The sequence below is a fragment of the Rhinopithecus bieti genome, unplaced genomic scaffold, assembly GCF_001698545.2.
Source record: "Rhinopithecus bieti isolate Rb0 unplaced genomic scaffold, ASM169854v2 scaffold_12653, whole genome shotgun sequence".
NCBI classification, from domain to species: Eukaryota; Metazoa; Chordata; class Mammalia; order Primates; family Cercopithecidae; genus Rhinopithecus; species Rhinopithecus bieti.
The window spans coordinates 940659-959192 of record NW_016807437.1 but is presented as its reverse complement, the minus strand read 5'-3'; the positions used below and the strand labels follow the sequence as shown (position 1 = coordinate 959192).

The window sequence follows — 18534 nt, the reverse complement described above, 5'->3', positions numbered from 1 at the left end:
AGAAGAAAAAGAAAAAAAGAAATAAAGTAGAAACAGAAAGCCATAAGGAGAGAGACACAAGGAAACAAGAGAAATGGGTGAAAATGACTGCAAGGACATTTAAAAATGTAATAGCAGAAATAAAATCTGTATGGAGTTAGTAACAAATTGCATTGGTTCAGAAAACAGATTTAATGTTGAAGGCAAACTTGAAAAGTGCTGTAAGAATTTGAAGGAAAAGAACAAAGATAAAATCATCATGGAAAATAATCAAGAAAAGAATCATATTTTCTAAATGAAAAAAAATCAATACGAGCAAAAAGTCCAATACATAATTGATGTTGATCAGAAGAGTTTACCATGTTCCACCCAAAATCAACGAACAGAGACACATCTAGTTGCACCCTGGCAAATTTTTTTGAACTAAAAGAATTAAAATATAAACTATAAGAATATAGGCAGAAAAAAAATTACCTTTGAAGAAAGCAAAATCAAGTTAGCTTCAAGGTTATCTATAATACCATATTCTACAAGACAATAACAAAATGTCATCAAAGCTGTGAAGGAATATGCTCCCATAAAGTGTTTAATGGCAGCAGGATGTCATTCTCAGATAGCCAGGTCTCAGAAAATATAACCCAGAAATACTTTTTAGAGGAAAAAAAAGAAAAAAATACCTTAAACTGTAATTCAGCTAAAAAGGGAAAATCAAAATTAAAATATACAAGGGATCTGTGGTGTATTGCAAAACCTTACGTTTCATATCCTAAGAACCCCTAAAAAACCTCCACATTCACTACCACCATACTGATCTCTTAGTCTTAGTTTCACCATTCATATTATTAACATGATATTAATACCCACCTTAAAAGTTAGCAACTATGAAATCAAGATAACTGCACCATAAAGAGATTTGCAAAGCACCGTGAAAATGAAAAAACAACAACAAAAAATAGAGACAGCCCCTGGCTTACAATAGTTCAAGTTATGGTATTTTCAACTTACAACGGGTTTATCTGGATGTCACTCCATCACAGGTCGAGGAACATCTGTACTTATTATTCACATAATAGAAGCATCAACAGAAGTTTTCACTGTCTTTTACCAAAATGGCCTATTCACATGATGCTTTTTTCTCTGCTCTAGAGATTCCCTATATGACACACTTTCTCTAATACTCATCAAAGGGATTAACATGAGAAAGCATGTCATATAGGGAACCATAAGTCAATCTCTCCCTGACTCCTAACTACTATGTTCTAGATTTAGCTACAGAATAGTAAGCATCTAACAGTTCTAAGGAAAGCAGCAAATCTTTTCCCTTTCTTTCATTTCTTATGAGTACTGAAGATAGCTGCAATATTCCAAAGAGTCTGACAAACCTAGGAAAATTAATATAATAATGTCTACCTGAGAGAATAAAGGAGATGGCTTGAGAAATAAAAATGGAGTAAAAGTTGAGGGTATCCTAGTGAAGGGTTTCAAAGATGCCTTCAGCAAGAGAGTCCATATCGTATGGGTCCATTTACATGAAATTCTGCAAGACTATAGTATGAAAAAATTCAAAACAGTTGTTGCTATGGGGATGAGAATGAGAGTGTGGACTGAAAAGGGGCATAATGAAAGTATCTGGAGTGACAAGTTCTATATCTTGACAGGGATTTGGGTTGTACAGGTATATGCATTTCTCTAAACTCACAGAATGTACACTTAAGATTTCTGTATTTCAATAGGTATAAATTTTATATCAAAAGAAAAACCACATATATTTATTTGCATGCTGACATATTTACTTGGAAAAGTACTGATGTCTGCAATTTACTTTGAAACGCATCAAAAAGTTAGCTAGATAAATAGATGGATGGAGGGATACACAGATGATGGATGTCAGATAAAAACAAGGAAATAGGGTAAAATGTTAATGGCAGAATTCTGATGGTGGATGCAGCCGGGTCCTTTGTAAACTTTATTTTGTGTTCAGAAATTTTTATAATGAAATACTGGGGAGAAGTTAAGGACTTAACTTGACCAGTCATGTTAAAAAAAAAAAAATCACTGCAGGCCTTTGATAGGGGCAGATGGCATGGTCAAGGAAGGCATGGAACCAAAAAGGATGAGGATGAAATGATGATAATCTATGAAAGGAAACAGAATCCTGGATTAGTCTATGGTAACAGAAATAAAGAGAAATATGATACATTGGAAAAGTGATCAAATCTGACCCTAGGCTTATAAAAAAAATAGAAATAATTATATGAATAATACTTCACGATTTTTACTTGACAGGAACTGGATCTCAGATATGTCAGCAATGGAAGAAGAGAGAAAGCAGATTCAATGAATAAATGAAGTGAGGTCAAAACAAGAGAGGCAACTCAAAAACACCAGGAACGTATCTTGTTAAAATGGGGGTTAGGAACCAAGAGAGCAAAGCCAGTCTGGTCCATTAGGTTTTTCTGCCTTCACATGTAAATATCTTTAGTGGAGAATAAGTTACATAATCCTCAGATATGAGGGAAGAAATTCACTCCTGGAGAAATCCTCTAGAATACTTTAAGCACTTTCTCTTATTGGGTCAAAATAATGTTACTAACTGGCTAGCCAACCTTTCTATCAGATGCATCAGAACCCTGCCTGTGTCTGGAGCTCTGGCCACATCAATAGGTAAGATTCCATAAAATGTGCTATTTGATAGCATTTAATACAATATTTAATCATTTTATTATCAAGAAAAATCTGATAATCTTATTAAAACTCTTACTTGAAAACAAATGACACAAGACTAAAATTTATAATTCTTTTTTTATTCCTACTACATAATCAGTTTGGTATCCCTCCCTTCCCAGCCCTGATTTTCTTCCATGCCCAATTCATCAAATTATTTTCAAATTGCCCAGTAATTTTCCATGTGACTTAAACTTCTTTTTTCACTCCCTCCCTTTCTCTTCTCTCCCTCTCTTTCTCACACACAGAGGCACACAAACACAAAAATACACTCTCTTACACACACACAATTAGGAAATTACTATAAACTGGATCTAGAAGTTGGCAAGTTTAAAAATCAATTTTCACATGGAATGGTTAGATGGTAGAAAAACAGGAAAGAATTTGTCTGAAATCTGCAAAACACTAAATAATCATCACCTGAAAGGGAAAAATGAGTCTATACAGTTATAAACTATCCTCCAGTCTTTTTTACATGCTGTACTAAAACCCAGAAGAGAAGAAAAGGATTTTCTTAGTAACTTATTTTTTGTTGGATAATCCTTCTAAAGAAAACTGTTTATATCAATTATTCTATTTTTTCTACAACTTGACTGACAAACCACGAAAGTGGGCAAATGAACCATGCAAACAAAAATTCTAACAAGGTAGAGCCACAGACTGGCATCTGGGATAGATCTTACTGGTTACACATTTGAAAGTACATCCAAGATCAAGCATAGGGAAGCCCCCCCTACCTTTTTTTTTTTTTCAATAACACAGTCAAGGACACTTTGGTTTTTCAGCTGAAACCACAACTAGCCAAAGCTGGAAAACGTTACATCACCATCCATAATTCAACAACAACAAAAACGATGACTATCTAAAGAAGAATGGCCTAGAAAGCATCATCACTTCATGCTATGGGTTGAACTGTGCCCTCCAATAATGTTGTTGAAGTCTAACCACCAGTGCCTTAGAATGTGACCTAATTTGGAAACAGGGTTGTTGCAGATATAATTAGTTAAGATGAGATTAAACTGGTGGGTGGGCCCCTAATTCAATATGACTGGTATCCTCACAAGAAGACAGCAATGTGAAGAAACAGGGAGAATGCCCTGTGAAGAGGGAAGCAGAGATTGGACTGATGCATTTACAATCCAAGGAACATCAAAGATGGCTAACCCTCATGAGCAGCTATGAGAAAGGTATGGAATAGAGTCTCCCTCAAAGCTCTCTTGGTTGGCAGGAGCCAACCCTGGTAACACCTTGATTTCTGATATCTAGGCTCCAGAACTACGAAAGAATAAATTTCTGTTGTTTTAAGTCACCCAGTTTGTGGTACTGTTATTATAGCAGCCCTAAGAAATGAATGCCTAATATAAATAAAAACTTCCAGATTTTAATCTTAAAAGTTTTCATAACTGTGAAAACTTAGAAGCAATCTGACCTTCAGTAGGTGAATGGATAAACAAAATGTGGTACATCATGCATAGGAGTATCATTCAGTAATAAAAAGAAATTAGCTATCAAGCCATGGAAAGACTTGAGGAATCTTAAAAGGATATTACTAAGTGAAAGAAGCCACTCTGTTTGGACTGCACACTAGATGATTCCAACTACATGACATTCGGGAAAAGGCAAAAACGTGGACAAAAAAAAAGATTAGTGATTGCCTGATGTTCAGGGAGAGGGGAAAATGAAAGAGGTGATGCAAAGGGGATTTTTAGGGCACTGAAACTATTCTACATGATACAGTAACAATGAATATATGCCATCATACTTTTGTCAAAACCCATAGAATGTACACCACAGAGTATGAACTCTAATGCAAACTATGTATTTTAGTATTAATATAAAAATGTATCAGTATCGTTTCATCAGTTGTAACAAATGCACCACACAAGGTACATTCAACAGATAAATGTCAATTCCTTAACTTTTCTGTAAAAACTTCCTGTATCTCTAAAGGGTAACACATTATTCTATACATCAGCTAAGTCATAATTTAATGCTTGCTTGACTCTCATATTTAATCTATTTCTACATTTTGTCATGTCTCTTCCTTTCATTTCCCACACCACTAATATAGCCCCACTTTTCCATCCATAAGGACTAGCCCCACACCTTCTGATGTGTCCTTCTGAGCTATACTTCAGACAGTCCTTTCCAATAAATGATGGCTCATAATAGATTATCTGCCAAAAAAAAGAAAAACAGAAGATAGGTAGATAGATATATTATCTAAATTTCTTTCATTTCACCTCATACCAAGGAGAATGAGCCCAGTTTATGTACTGTTTTTAGAAGATCATTATTCATTCGGTGCCATTAACACTCTTGAAAGGTAAGTAGTATTAATATGCCCATTTATAAATGGGGTAATTGACCCTTATAGAAGTTAAGGAACTTTTCCAAGGTGAAATATATCTCCCAACAGTGGCTGGAATTGAACAGATGTCTGATTACACTAAGACCATGATCATAACATAACATCCCAAGCAAGCAAGGGATATGAAGGACCACAGGCTGAGAAAGAGATCAGAACAAGAGGTAAAAATGTGGGAGTCATTCAAAAAGAGATGACAGCTGAAACCACAAAGAAGAAAGAGAGTGGGGAAAACAAGGGATGAAGAAAACTTTAGCATTACCCCACTTATAAAAGAAGGAACAGCAAAGTACACAGAGGAGGGGAGGGCAGATGAGAAAGGAACCACATATTGTCACCAGATTTGAAACCTTGAATCATTATCTTTGACTCCTCTCTCCCCATAATCTGGAATGTTCAGGTAGCTTTGTGTACATTACACTCACCTATAATTTTTTCAGATTTGTTTTTTACCAAGCATTATGTCATTATCCTAGTACATGTCCTTTAGCAACTTTTACTTGGAATTATTCCAATAGCCTCCAAACATGTCTTCATTCTTTCCATTCTACCTGCCCTTAACTAGTATCACCTCTTTATGTACCCACAGCCTCTTCTATCACCCCACCTACTATCGCCAACAAATGGGAGCTTATTATTCACAATGTTCTTCTGTCCTTGGATTTTTAATCTATCTTGAAAAACAAATAGAGATCCACCATTCATTTCAGACTGCACATATTCAATAGTAAACATAAAAATAATCTTAAAATCATCCTCCCCACTGAAAGGCATTTATATTGTTTCTAGACTTGTCATTACAAACTTGAGGATTATCTTGTCAAATTTTAACTATATTATTTATAGAATAAGCAAAATTAAAATCTTAAAATATGGAGCTTTTCTGTTCGAATCAAGGTATGTCTTTCTATTTAAGTATTCATCTTTACCACTCAGCAGTTTTAAAGTTTCTTCACATAGTTTCTGCCTATTTAAGTTTATTCCTAGATATTTTACATTTTTAGTTATTATAAATAGAAGTTTTCTTTCTCTTATATTAGTATATTTATAATAGAAAGCTATAATTCTTATATATAAATTTTGCCTTTTAGTGTGCCTTGTAATTTTTTTGGAAGTCAGACATGTAAAAGGTACTAGGTAAAAAGAACTGAGGTAAACAGGCCTTTGGTGATGTGGTGAAGCAAGAGGGAAACTGTAAGATACTCCATACGCATTACTCGAGGAGCTTGTATTTTCTCAACTGCATATATGTCTATAATCAATATACAGTATGTTTTGTGTATTAAAATTTACTTAGCTAGATACCTTTCTGTCATAGAATATACCACAATTTATTATCAAATGATGTACATTTATCATGCACACAAATAATGTATAAGTAAGATCTTTATTCCAGTCTCCTGGAATAAATGTGGGACTTTTTACATTAGTAAAACTGGAACTGCTAAGAAGAATGAGCACTTGTAGATATTGCTATAGTTCTCTCTACTGTGGCTGTTTCAGCACTGTATGAGAATTCCCATGCCCCACTTTTCAAACAATCCTTGGTATTATCAGACTTGTTAACTGTTTTGATATGATGAATGTGAAATAAGTTTTTTCAGTTGCTTTAAAAATGACATATCCCTGATTCCCTGATTACAGTGAGGTTTAACATTTTAAAATATATTGGTTAAACATTATGTATATATTTTTCCTTGAATTTCTTGTTCATAGACTTTCTCAACTTTCTGTTGGACTGCATTTTCTCTTATTAATTTGTAGATGTTCTTTACATATTTGGGTACTAATCTTTTATCAGTTACACATATTCTTTGCAAGTCTACTATCCCAAAATGTGATTTGTCTTTTCATAGTCTTCACATATGGAATCTGTCACTAAAGTTAGTAAATTTTAGCACAATAAAAATAATAATCTTTTCTTTAAAAGTTAATACCTTAGAGTCTTACTTTAAATATTCTTCCTGATATCATAAATCATAACAATATTGTCATATATTTTCCTCTAAAATTTTAAAGTTTTTATTTTCAGTTTTAGGTTTTCAATCTAATGAATCCAGTTGGTGTGCGTGAGTTAGAAATTCAACCTCTTCTGTTTTTAAACATGGTCAACCTAGCATTGATTACCAAATAGTTCATTCTTTCTCCCACTGATTTGTTATACTACATCTGTCATATAGAGTTCCTACAGATATCAGTCTGTTCCTAAACTTGACTGATTTATTCCTATTCTGATTTACTTTAGCTTTATGCCTGATTGGGTGAATCTCCCCACTTTATTTTTCCTCTGGGTTCATCATGACCTTTTACCCTGGCATAAATTTTAGAGTCAGCTATAACTTTGCCAAGTGCTGCAAAACAAACTTTTGAATTTTTTTGAAATTATATTCAATTAACAGATATATTTGAAAATATTTTGCATCTCCAGACTACTGAATTTACTCATCCTATTATTTAGATATTCTTTTAGCTTCTTTAATAAAGTTTTATAACTTTCTTCATCTAGTTCTTCCATATCTCATTTTAACTTATTCCTAAGTAAAGTACTTTTGTTGCTGTTGTAACTGGGATCTTCTTTAAATCACATTTTCTAAACATTTTTGCTAAGGTACAGAAGCATGATCTTTTTATGTTATCTTGTATCCGGCAATAGTGGTAAGCTATATAATTAGTTCTGGTAGTTTGTATATAGATTTTCTCAGATTTCCCATACAGACAATCCTCTATAAATAATGAAAGTTTTGTTTATTCCTTTCATTTATTATATCATTTATTATTTTTCTTTACTTATTTTACTGGCTAGGATTTCCAGCATAATGCTGAATAAAAGTGGCGATAGTAATCATCATGTTTCTAAGCTTAATGAACATATTTCTAGTATTTCATTATTAAGTATGAGGCTTATTGTAGAGTTCTGATAGATATCCTTTATCTGGCTAAGGTTGATTTTTTTCAATTCCTAGGTTCTTAAAGAGTTGATATTGTTGGTAAGGGAGGGCGTGATATTAATCATAAATAAATGCTAACAATCATTTCTTCTCTATTAAAATAATCATTATGTGATAGACACTATTTACTATCTAACATATGCTCTATGAGACGCCTTAACTCATTCTAAATAGATCTGCATATTTTCAGTACATGTTAATATCACATTCACGGACATAGTCTAACTGAAAAATAATTCAATTGGCCAGGTGCGGTGGCTCACGCCTGTAATCCCAGCACTTTGGGAGGCCGAGGTGGGTGGATCACGAGATCAGAAGATCAACACCCTGGCTAAAATGGTGAAACCCCATCTCTACTAAAAATACAAAAAATTAGCCAGGTGTGGTGGCAATCGCCTGTAATCCCAACTACTCAGGAGGCTGGGGCAAGAGAATCACTTGAACCCGAGAGGCAGAGGTTGCAAGTGAGCCAACACGGCACCAGTGCACTCCAGCCTAGGGGACAGAGTGAGACTCCCTTTTGAAAAAAAAAAAAAATCCAATTATTTCTGGCCTTTAGTTTGTAAAGGAAATATGCATAACATAAATTTTGAAGACATAGACGCATTTGCCTGATTTAAGCTATTACATACTTCAAGACAAGACAGATGGTTAAGAACAAAATATATGCTTTATCATACACATGTACATAAGATAGCTAAAACAAAGACATAAAAGATATAATTCTATTTAATATTTAATTCTGAATTGTTGACAAACATTGGTATAAAACCACAGGCTTCACAAAGGAAAGGAACTATTACATAGCTTGACTTTTATCTTTCAATAGCCACCATTTGAGGCACATACTTTAATTAAAACCCAGCGCTATAAAAATTATAACTTACAAATAAGTAAAGCTATGCATTTGAATTTCAAAATCCTATATTTTATGGGATTTATTCTCCAGTGAGCAAATAAACAACCAGACATAAGTTCTCCGGGTTCTTAATTCTACTAAGTGCCCAACTTCAGAAATATGTTCTAGTAAAACAAGGCTAATTTTAAAATTGCAAATGAGTTATTTCTTTAAAATACATTACTTAAAATTCTATATAAAAGAATACTACATTTTTAAGTTTTAAAACTGAAATTAAATAAGTTTTACTTCCAGAGGGAGAACAACTGAAGTAAAGAGAAAACACTCTACAATTATGTCACCAGAAAAGCATAATTCCATTTACAAAGCCTGGATTTGTGCCCAATTTTTCCGAAATACATCTACCGGATTACATCTGTATGAGACTTTTTCCATAACAAACAAGGATAACAAGGCAAAAAAGTAATATAAATAGAATTCCACTTGAAAAATCAAAGTTCAACATATATCTAGACTAGTTCCATCCCCAGCCCATTTTCCATTCTGCCTTACCAATGCAGAGGCAACAAATCTTGTTTGAATACAAAATTCTTAATAGAAAAAGCTTTCATATTTAGCTGTTAATCTACTAAGGCACTATCCTTTCAGGAAAGTGCCATTATACAGTACCTATAGCAAAAAACCTACACAATTTAATCTTTTTAATGAAACTGGATTAGCTTTTCAATGTATTATGTTCTTTACACTTTCTATTTAAAAGCTGTTACTAAAGGAGCTTATAAAATGTGAAGGCTCAGGACACAAATAAGCAATGAGGCTGTGTGAAGAACTGGAAGCCTAGAGGTTAACCAACTTCAAATCATCTGTGAATGATCATTTTCAATAACACTACACCAAACCCTTCATCATACACATAAGAGCCAAACCATAGTCAGTCAAAATGCAACACATCACTGTCTGCAGTTAGTTTTGCCTGTAATTAAAACACTACCATTTTATGGTTGCTAAAGGTATACACATGAAAAGCAATCATCGTCAATTTAAAAAATTGAGAAAGGAAATCAAGTTTTATTATAAAACACTCCTTTTCTGGTTACTTAGAAAAGCATTTCTCAAATATTTATTAAGAAAGTAATATTGAAACCACTATTTTCATCCCCAAAATGTATAAAAGATATTCCTTTTAATCAAGAAAATTTCACGTAGCATTTAAAAAAGCTTAGCAGCAAAATTGTAGAAGTCTCTCCCAGTAATGTATCCTACAAGAGTATGAATGACATGAGACAAAATAAGGGCAACAGCCAACCGTGCCGCTAAGCACATGATTTCATTTACCCTTTCTGTCAGGTTTTTCATTTGTCAAATGGGAATAGTAACAAGTGGATCACAGGATTGTTGAGAAAGTTAAAAGAGATGAGTCATGTATGAATATCTACCACAGTAGCAGGCTAGACATTTTTTTTAATTATTAGAAGCACATCCCTTCTCCCACCCCAACCTTCCCTGCAAAAGAAATCCATATACATTTGAAATCAGGCTGAATTTTTTAAACGATACTAACATTTAATTTAATGTTACTCATTCATCTCCCTCCAGCAATTGAAGACTATAATTCAAGTAAAGATATATTTAACAACTAAAGATACCTTTAAAATGAGAAAATGGGTAACATGTAGCTTAACAACATAGTACTTTTCCTTTTTTCTCTGCCCCTTTAGGCACTCTCCTAGGGAAAGAACAGTTAACCTTTGTTGCCTAAAACCATATTCTCCTTAATCTAACAGCTATCTGCTTATTCAGCAAATAAAAATTATGTGAGGGTCTTCCTAAATTGTGAAAGATCCTAAATTAGTAAGGCACTAACAGGGATACATTGAAACAATTTCTGCAAACAGAGCTGATGTATATATAAATTTGATAGACTCCCTTTGTAACCTAGTGCTACGGTAGTCATGTAATTCAGGACACTTATGTCCAACGTTAAACCTGAAGTGACAACAGGCATAAATAGGTCTATTCCAGACAAATGTGCATTTATAATCACCCTACCCATTGTATTATCTCAAAATTGTACATGTGCAAAATGACCTTTTGCTTCAGAAGCAAAAGGCTTTGTTACTTTTCTTTTGTAAAAAAAAAAATAACAACTAAACACACCTAGTGGCTAGATACTGTTTTCCAAAAAAAAGAACCAGGGCTTCTATGAAAACTGGATGATGATTTTAGAACTGAGAGAGGAAATATACATTATGAGTCTGGAGCATCTTGTCAGGCCAGAAAATAAGCAAGGGTTCAAAAAACACAATGACGAGAGTATGGCAAAGGAACAAAAGATCTGACTGAAAGAACTCTCGATTTGAAGCTAGAATCAATAAACTTGTTCTGGATTGTAACAAAAAGTATAAAATAAATATCCATGAATCCATAATAAGATAAATAAAAGATTAAACAAATCAATAAATGGGAGCAAATCTCCCATGCAGATTTCAAAAAAATGCTGTTAGATGTTCCACCCTCAAGGAGGTAGAGTATAAGCCCCTACTCCTTAAGTGTGGGCTGTGCATAGCAACTTATTTCCAAAAAGTACAGTATGTGGGTAGGGGAGGGCTCAGGGAATAATTACAGTGAAAAAACCTAACACTGCCTCAACCAAGTGATCAAGGTTAACATCAGCAGTGATGTCATGTTGACAGTACGTAGCCTTAATAAAATGTGATGAAATGGCACTTTACCTCTGTGACCTTCCTCCCCAAAACACATAACCCCAGTTGAATAATGAGTAAAATGTCATATGGTCTATAAAATACCATCAAGTCATCAAAAACAAGATACAATCTGATACAGTTCAAAAACAAGAAAAGTCTAAGAAACTGTCTTAGCCAAGAGAAACCTAAGAAGACATAACTACTAAATGTAATGTGGCATCCTGCATGGGTAGGATCCTAGAACAAAAAGAACATTAGGTAAAAACTAAGGATATCAGAATAAAGTGTGGACTTTAATAATAACGTATCAATATTGGTTCATTATGTGGAACAAATGTAGCTTACTAATACAAGATGTTATAATGGGTGGAACTGGATGCAAAGTAGATGGGAACTCTGTATTATCTTTGCAATTTTTCTATGACTCTAAAACTGTTCTAAAATTAAAAGTTTAAGAAAAATTAGAAAACCGTAAAATATTTTATATAGAGATTAACTTTATGCACTATGGCCCTCATTTTGTCCAAATATAAGCCAGTCATTCACTATTTATGATATTCATGGTGTCCTGAGGAAATGATGGAGGTCTACATGCAGAGAGAAGTTGACAGTGGAGAATCCTTCATCTATCCATTTTCAGCATCCTGCAGTGTACTGCACTTCACATGTATGTTGAGTTAAGTAGTTTAAACTAATACTCACAAGTATACACAAATGGTTTAAAATGTCTCAGACAAGAAACAGCAGGTAGAACATAGGCATAAGCAAGTAGCCAAAGTGACATTCCTTCATTCCTCGTATAAGTTCTTTATCAGTCACAATATGAGGTTAGTCGTTATTTAATGATGCTTTTAACTAATGAAATGTGACCAGAAGTAGGCCAAGACATTTCAAAATTATTAAGTAGTTTATCAGCCCTTAGTGGATTTTTATTAACGTAATGAATAAACAAACGTTAGATACATATATTTTAAAAGAGTAACAACTTGAGAAGCAACAACGGATTTATAACCATTCTTGTTAACAATGAACCCTGCCCTTTGTATGAAGATAATGGCTAATGATAGCATGAAGTTTTCATAATTAGCACAAGATATATCCAGATTACGAAGATAAGCCTTTCTAATTTTTAGTGATGTTTAAAATCATGCTACTCCCAATCTAATATTTTATGAAATTTCACAAAAGGTAATGACAAATATGCAGAAGATTTTACAGATGTTGTCTTCTTGTTGAATTCTGTTTTGACAATGAAATGGATGAAAAAGATGTAAGTATCCTCAACATATGCTCAACAGCAAATGACTTCCTTAAGGAAAACAATGTTGTAGCTAAAATTGTGTAAGTGTAACCAGTGAGAAAGCAGCCACTTGTTTGGAATAACCTGCACATTGTGCACATAAAGTATAATAGAACATAAAGTATAATAATAAAAAAAAAAAGATTCTGACATGCTGTCCATCATATGAGGATACAAGAATCCATACCCTCATCAGATAATGGATTTACCAGCACCTTGATCTTGGACTTCCCAGCTTCCAGAACCATGAGAAATAAATGTTTATTGTTTGTGTTTTTTAGGAAAAAAAAAGATTATGAAGTAAGGTTAAAGGGTTAGCACTACACATATAATTCATTTTCTCAATCATTCATAGACAAGCAGTTATAGAAAAGTAGATGAACCCAGAAATGTACAGCGTGCTACAGGATATCGCTAATGTGGTTAATTTCATAGAAACGAGACCTTTAATAAATAGAGGAATACTTACAAACTATAATGAGATGTGTAGGAACTATCACACAGTGTTTAAGTGACTTAGCTCCCGAACTGGACTGCATGGGCTGGAACACCGGCAATAGAATTTATTAGCTATGAGATCTTGGACACATTACTTAATCTCTACAAGTTATTATCATCTGTAGACTGGTGACAGAATTGGTGACAGTTTTACAAGAGATAATTCATGTATAGCACTTAGAACAATGCTTGGCATATAGTATGTATTCAATAAATGTTAGCTATTATTGGTTACTATTATGAGAATAATCATAAAAATCTTTTATACCACAAAAAATTCATTAATCATCTTTTGGCAAAGAACTTAGAGGTGATCAACCTCAGAGATGAATTACACATTTTTCTTTTACAAATAAGTAAGCATTCCAAATTTGCTGGCCTATTCTGTGATATTTTGTAAACCAGGGTCTATGAGAATACTCCATCAGTATCTCCTGCTAAATTAGTTATACTGATAGTGTTGGCCACAAATATCTAACAGAAAGTACTTCATCAGAACTTTAAAATAGTATACATACCCTCAAATCAGGAGAAAAGTTGTCAGCAGAAGTTGAAATGGAATCTGATGACACAACAGAAGCTGATTTTGTATGCACTGAATTCTCTGAATGAGAAGTGGAGGCACTACAAAATACAAAAGTACAGTATGTTGGAAAAGTGGGGGCTTCAAAGACCAGTTTCAGACATTGTATTTAATATAACTCCAATACTTACTAAAATTCCCACAGCCAACTAAGTTCTGCTTTGCCTATTCAATCTTATTTCTAAATCTTAACAAATAACAAACTGTTCCTGCTGGGTCAAGTATTCTTATGATCTAAGTTCCCTCTGGACACACTCCCAATACTCATGAAGACACTCCAGGATAATTCCTTCTTTTTATCCATTCACCCATCCATTCATCCAAAGAACATTCATTAAGTGGTCCAATGTACAAAACCACTACACCAGGCACTGTGATTTGAAAATAAATACGACATCATCCCCATGTTCATGAAGCTCACAAGCTTGTGACACAGACAAGTAAATAAGTGGTGCAATGTGATGACTCTAAATAGAAACACACACACACACACAGACACACACACCCCACATACATACAAGTATCTATGGGAGAAAAGAAAAGGAAGCAGCCAATTCTGGCCAGAAAGTCCAGGGAAGACTTCTCAGAGGAGATGATATTCAAACTGAGTCTCAAAAGATAGGAGATCATCAGACAAACATGGAAATTTCAAAAACTAACAAAAGGCAATGCAAAGGTATAGAAGTATCAAAGTCTACAGAACATCTCAGACACTACAAATAGTTGAGTAAGGCTGAATGGATAAAAGAGGAGATAAAGATGGAAAGAGAAGCTCTTCTTTGTACCTTGTACCTTCCCACCACATCAAACAGCCCTGCCTTAAGTATCTACTTCTTCCATTATAAGTAATTACTCCACAGTTACTTTTACTTTCTTAAATTCCTATAGAGGTTTTTTTTTTTTTTGAGACAGAGTTTCACTCTTGTCACCCAGACTGGAGTGCAATGGTGCGATCTCGTGTCACTGCAACCTCTGCCTCCCAGGTTCAAGCGATTCTCCTGTCTCAGCCTCCTGAGTAGCTGGGATTACAGGCACCTGCCCCACACCCGATTAATTTTTTAATTTTGTATTTTTGTAGAGACGAGGTTTCACCATGTTGGCCAGGCTGGTCTTGAACTCCTGACCTCAAGTGATGCGCCCGCTTCGGTCTCCCAAAGTGCTGGGATTACAGGTATGAGCCATCGTGCCTGGCCAAACTTTTGATACCTGATCACACTTTTATTGTTTATTTTATCTCACCAACTAGTGCCCCAAGAACAAAAATTATGTCTCTTTTTTTGGGGGGGAGAGCACGGGGGAGAAATGAGGTCTCACTATGTTATCCAGGCTGTTCTCAAACTCCTGGCCTCAAACGATCCTCTCACTCAGCCTCCCAAAGTGTCAGGATTTCACGCATGGGCTACCATGTTCAAGCCTACTTCTTTTTTATTTTCCACAAAATCTACTTCAGGACCTGTGTACACTGTTAATATGTATTATGCTTGTTAAATTTAAAAATCTGTGACAATATGCCACAAACTGAATAACTGATTCATTTCCTCTTATCAGTAAAACAAAGTTAAAATTATTTAAGGTAAGATCAATGGTAGAAAAACCTCAAATACCTTGAATTGAGTCTTTAAGTTCAGATTTTCAAAATGTATTTTCTAAAACATATTAAAAGTCTTCCTTATACCAGAAGTCAAAATTTTTTTCACTAGATTTTGAGGAAATACTTCACCTTTGAGTTGTTTGAGTTGTGATAGTATTAAGAACCATTTAGCTTTAAAACAAATTCCATTTATTCATTACAAACCTGTCTATAACAAGAAAAACTAAAATACTTATACAATGTGAAAATCACCTCCCCAAAAAAGAAACTGTCACTTCATTTAAATGAACGAAAAGTGGTATTCCAGTGCAAACACAACATAGTATTTCCAACAACTTATACTATTATACAAAAAAGTAATCATAAGAAATTATATTACATAGTTTTATAATGTAAAGAAAGAAAAAGTGATAGGCTGTGAATGTTTTCCTTTTTCTTTGTATCTAAATTCTGATTAAATGTCATTTTCCTTAAAATAACAGGTAAAATAACCAAATTTTAAGCACAGTACTTTGACAGACATTGTTAGCTTCCTACTTCAAATAGATTCCTCTTTCTCCCTGACTTTGATCAGGGTAGTTTGTGCTCTACCGAAGGTAAGAGGCTTGCTATTCTCTTCCTTGTGGCTAGGAGAGCCATGTGAGTCAATTCCAGTCAGTGGGATTTAGTGGGAAATCTGCTAATGGTTATAGAAACCTTTTATTTTCTTAATAAAGGGGAGCAGAAACAGCAGGGCAGTCTTTATCCTTTCCCATTTCTCTTGCCTGAAATAAGAATGTAAAGTTTGGAAACACAAGAGCCATCTTATAAACATTAGCAAGATGCTGGCCTGCCAAGGACAGGGAGCCAAATAATAGGATGAGCATAGGTTTTTGTAGCATCACTAGGCCAACAACTCTCTACCTCTGGAATTCTTGTTATGTAACATAAATGGGTGAGCACGGCTGTGTGTGCCTGTAGTCCAAGATGCTTGAGAGACTGAGACAGAAGGATCACTTGAGCCCAGGAATTTCAGACCAGCCTTGGCAACATGCCAAGAATCCATCTCAAAAAATTAAATAAAATTAAATTTTTTTAATAAAATAAATGAACTAAAATGTTTAAAATCTCTGCAATAGAGTCTGTTCTATACAGTCAAACACAATATAGCAATCAACATCTCAAAGTCTAGTTAAGGCAAGTTCAAATGTATAATGCTATTTTATATGCATATGCCCTTCTGGGAGAACAGAAAACCTCTTAAAGGCAATTGAATATAACTTGAAATTATAGATAGTGTATTATCTAGAAGAATAATACTGACAGAAAGACTACTGTAGCACGTAGCGCCAAGAAACCAAATGGCTCTCTGGTTGGGTGTGGTGGCTCACGCCTGTAATCCCAGCACTTTGGGAGGCCAAGGACGATGGATCGCTTGAGCCCAGGAGTTCGAGACCAGCCTGGGCAACATGGTGAAACCCCCTCTCTACTAAAAATAAAAAATTAGCCAGGAGTGGTGGCACATGCCTGTAGTCCCAGCTACTCGGAAGACTGAAGCATGAGAATCATTTGAACCTGGCAGGTAGAGGTTGCAGTGAGCTGAGATCACACCACTTCCCTCCAGCCTGGACAACAGAGCAAGACTCTGTCACCAAAAAGAAAAAAAGAAAAAAAAAACCAAATGGCTCTTTAGAGCCAAAGTATAAAGTAAATAAATTTAAGAGAGATAAAATAACAAATCCAGGTACTGGAACTTGTACTTTGCAGTCTCAGATTCAAAGAATCAGTCTTTCAAGCCAAAGTGTGGTAAACAGCCTTTAATTATTACCTTCTCTTTTCAGACACACATAAACACAGGCAGATATTATGATCCACAATGTTATAGTTGAATAAGCACTAATGTATATTTCTGTGTAACCAATCTACAAAGGGTTTCACTCTCCAGGCAAATATTGAGGAGCTGGAGGGGTACAGTGTGGGAATACATCATAGTACTGTTCTTGTGATTATGGCAGAAACACGTGCGCGCGCGCACACACACATACACACAGAGAGAGAGAGAGAGAGGCAGAGAGAGGGGGGAGAGAGGGAGGAGAGAGAGCACACAGGAGAGAAGCAGAGAGAGAACGAGAGAGAGACAGCGTGTGAGAGAGCGAGTAATCACGCAGGCGCACACGAGCACAGCGGAACTGTTAAAACTTCTGGTATAAACGTGAAGTGCTGCCTTTAGCAGCTACTCAGACTGAAGGTGGCCATGGGCACACTAGGATGCATAGTTCTCTTTTCTGTAGTTGTTTGTTTTCTTCTGTCATACTGGCTCTGTGCATGCTTGTAGTCACCATAGCTACCAGTATAACACACGCTAATTTCCACCGCTTTTTTTCCACTTCTCCCTTGCTCATCTTGAAGTCAAGCTCTCTATGTTTATTTTTTATGAACTGTTCCACAAACAAGCTCTGTATTTCCCAAAATTCATGCCTTTGCTTCAGGGCTTTCCAAAATAGAATGTTCCTTTACCCTAATCTATTTAATAACATCCTACCTACCCTCTAAGACCTGGTTTAAAAAACTAGCTTCTCTTTTGCTGCCGTTGCTTTTGGTGTTTTAGACATGAAGTCCTTGCCCATGCCTATGTCCTGAATGGTATTACCTAGGTTTTCTTCTAGGGTTTTATGGTATTAGGTCTAACATTTAAGTCTCTAATCCATCTTGAATTAATCTTCATATAAGGAGTAAGGAAAGGATCCAGTTTCAGCTTTCTACTTATGGCTAGCCAATTTTCCCAGCACCATTTATTAAATAGGGAATCCTTTCCCCATTTCTTGTTTCTCTCAGGTTTGTCAAAGATCAGATGGCTGTAGATGTGTGGTATTATTTCTGAGGACTCTGTTCTGTTCCATTGGTCTATATCTCTGTTTTGGTACCAGTACCATGCTGTTTTGGTTACCATCTGTGACAGGCTGGATTAAGAAAATGTGGCACATATATACCATGCTTTGT

At 34.9% G+C, this 18534-nt stretch overlaps 1 protein-coding gene across 9 annotated transcripts in view; it reads right to left on the bottom strand.

The window, feature by feature from the left end:
* The window catches only part of MTMR2 (myotubularin related protein 2), an 84978-nt gene that overhangs the window by 36512 nt on the left and 29932 nt on the right, over positions 1-18534 (bottom strand). For 5 of the 9 annotated variants that reach the window (XM_017881992.1, XM_017881993.1, XM_017882000.1 and 2 more), the window contains one exon: positions 13900-14005. In XM_017881992.1, coding sequence (XP_017737481.1) covers positions 13900-14005 — 106 coding nt within the window. Of the gene's footprint in view, positions 1-13352; positions 13426-13899; positions 14006-18534 lie in introns of all 9 variants that reach the window. The other 4 variants (XM_017881998.1, XM_017881995.1, XM_017881997.1 and 1 more) reach the window with 1 other exon arrangement.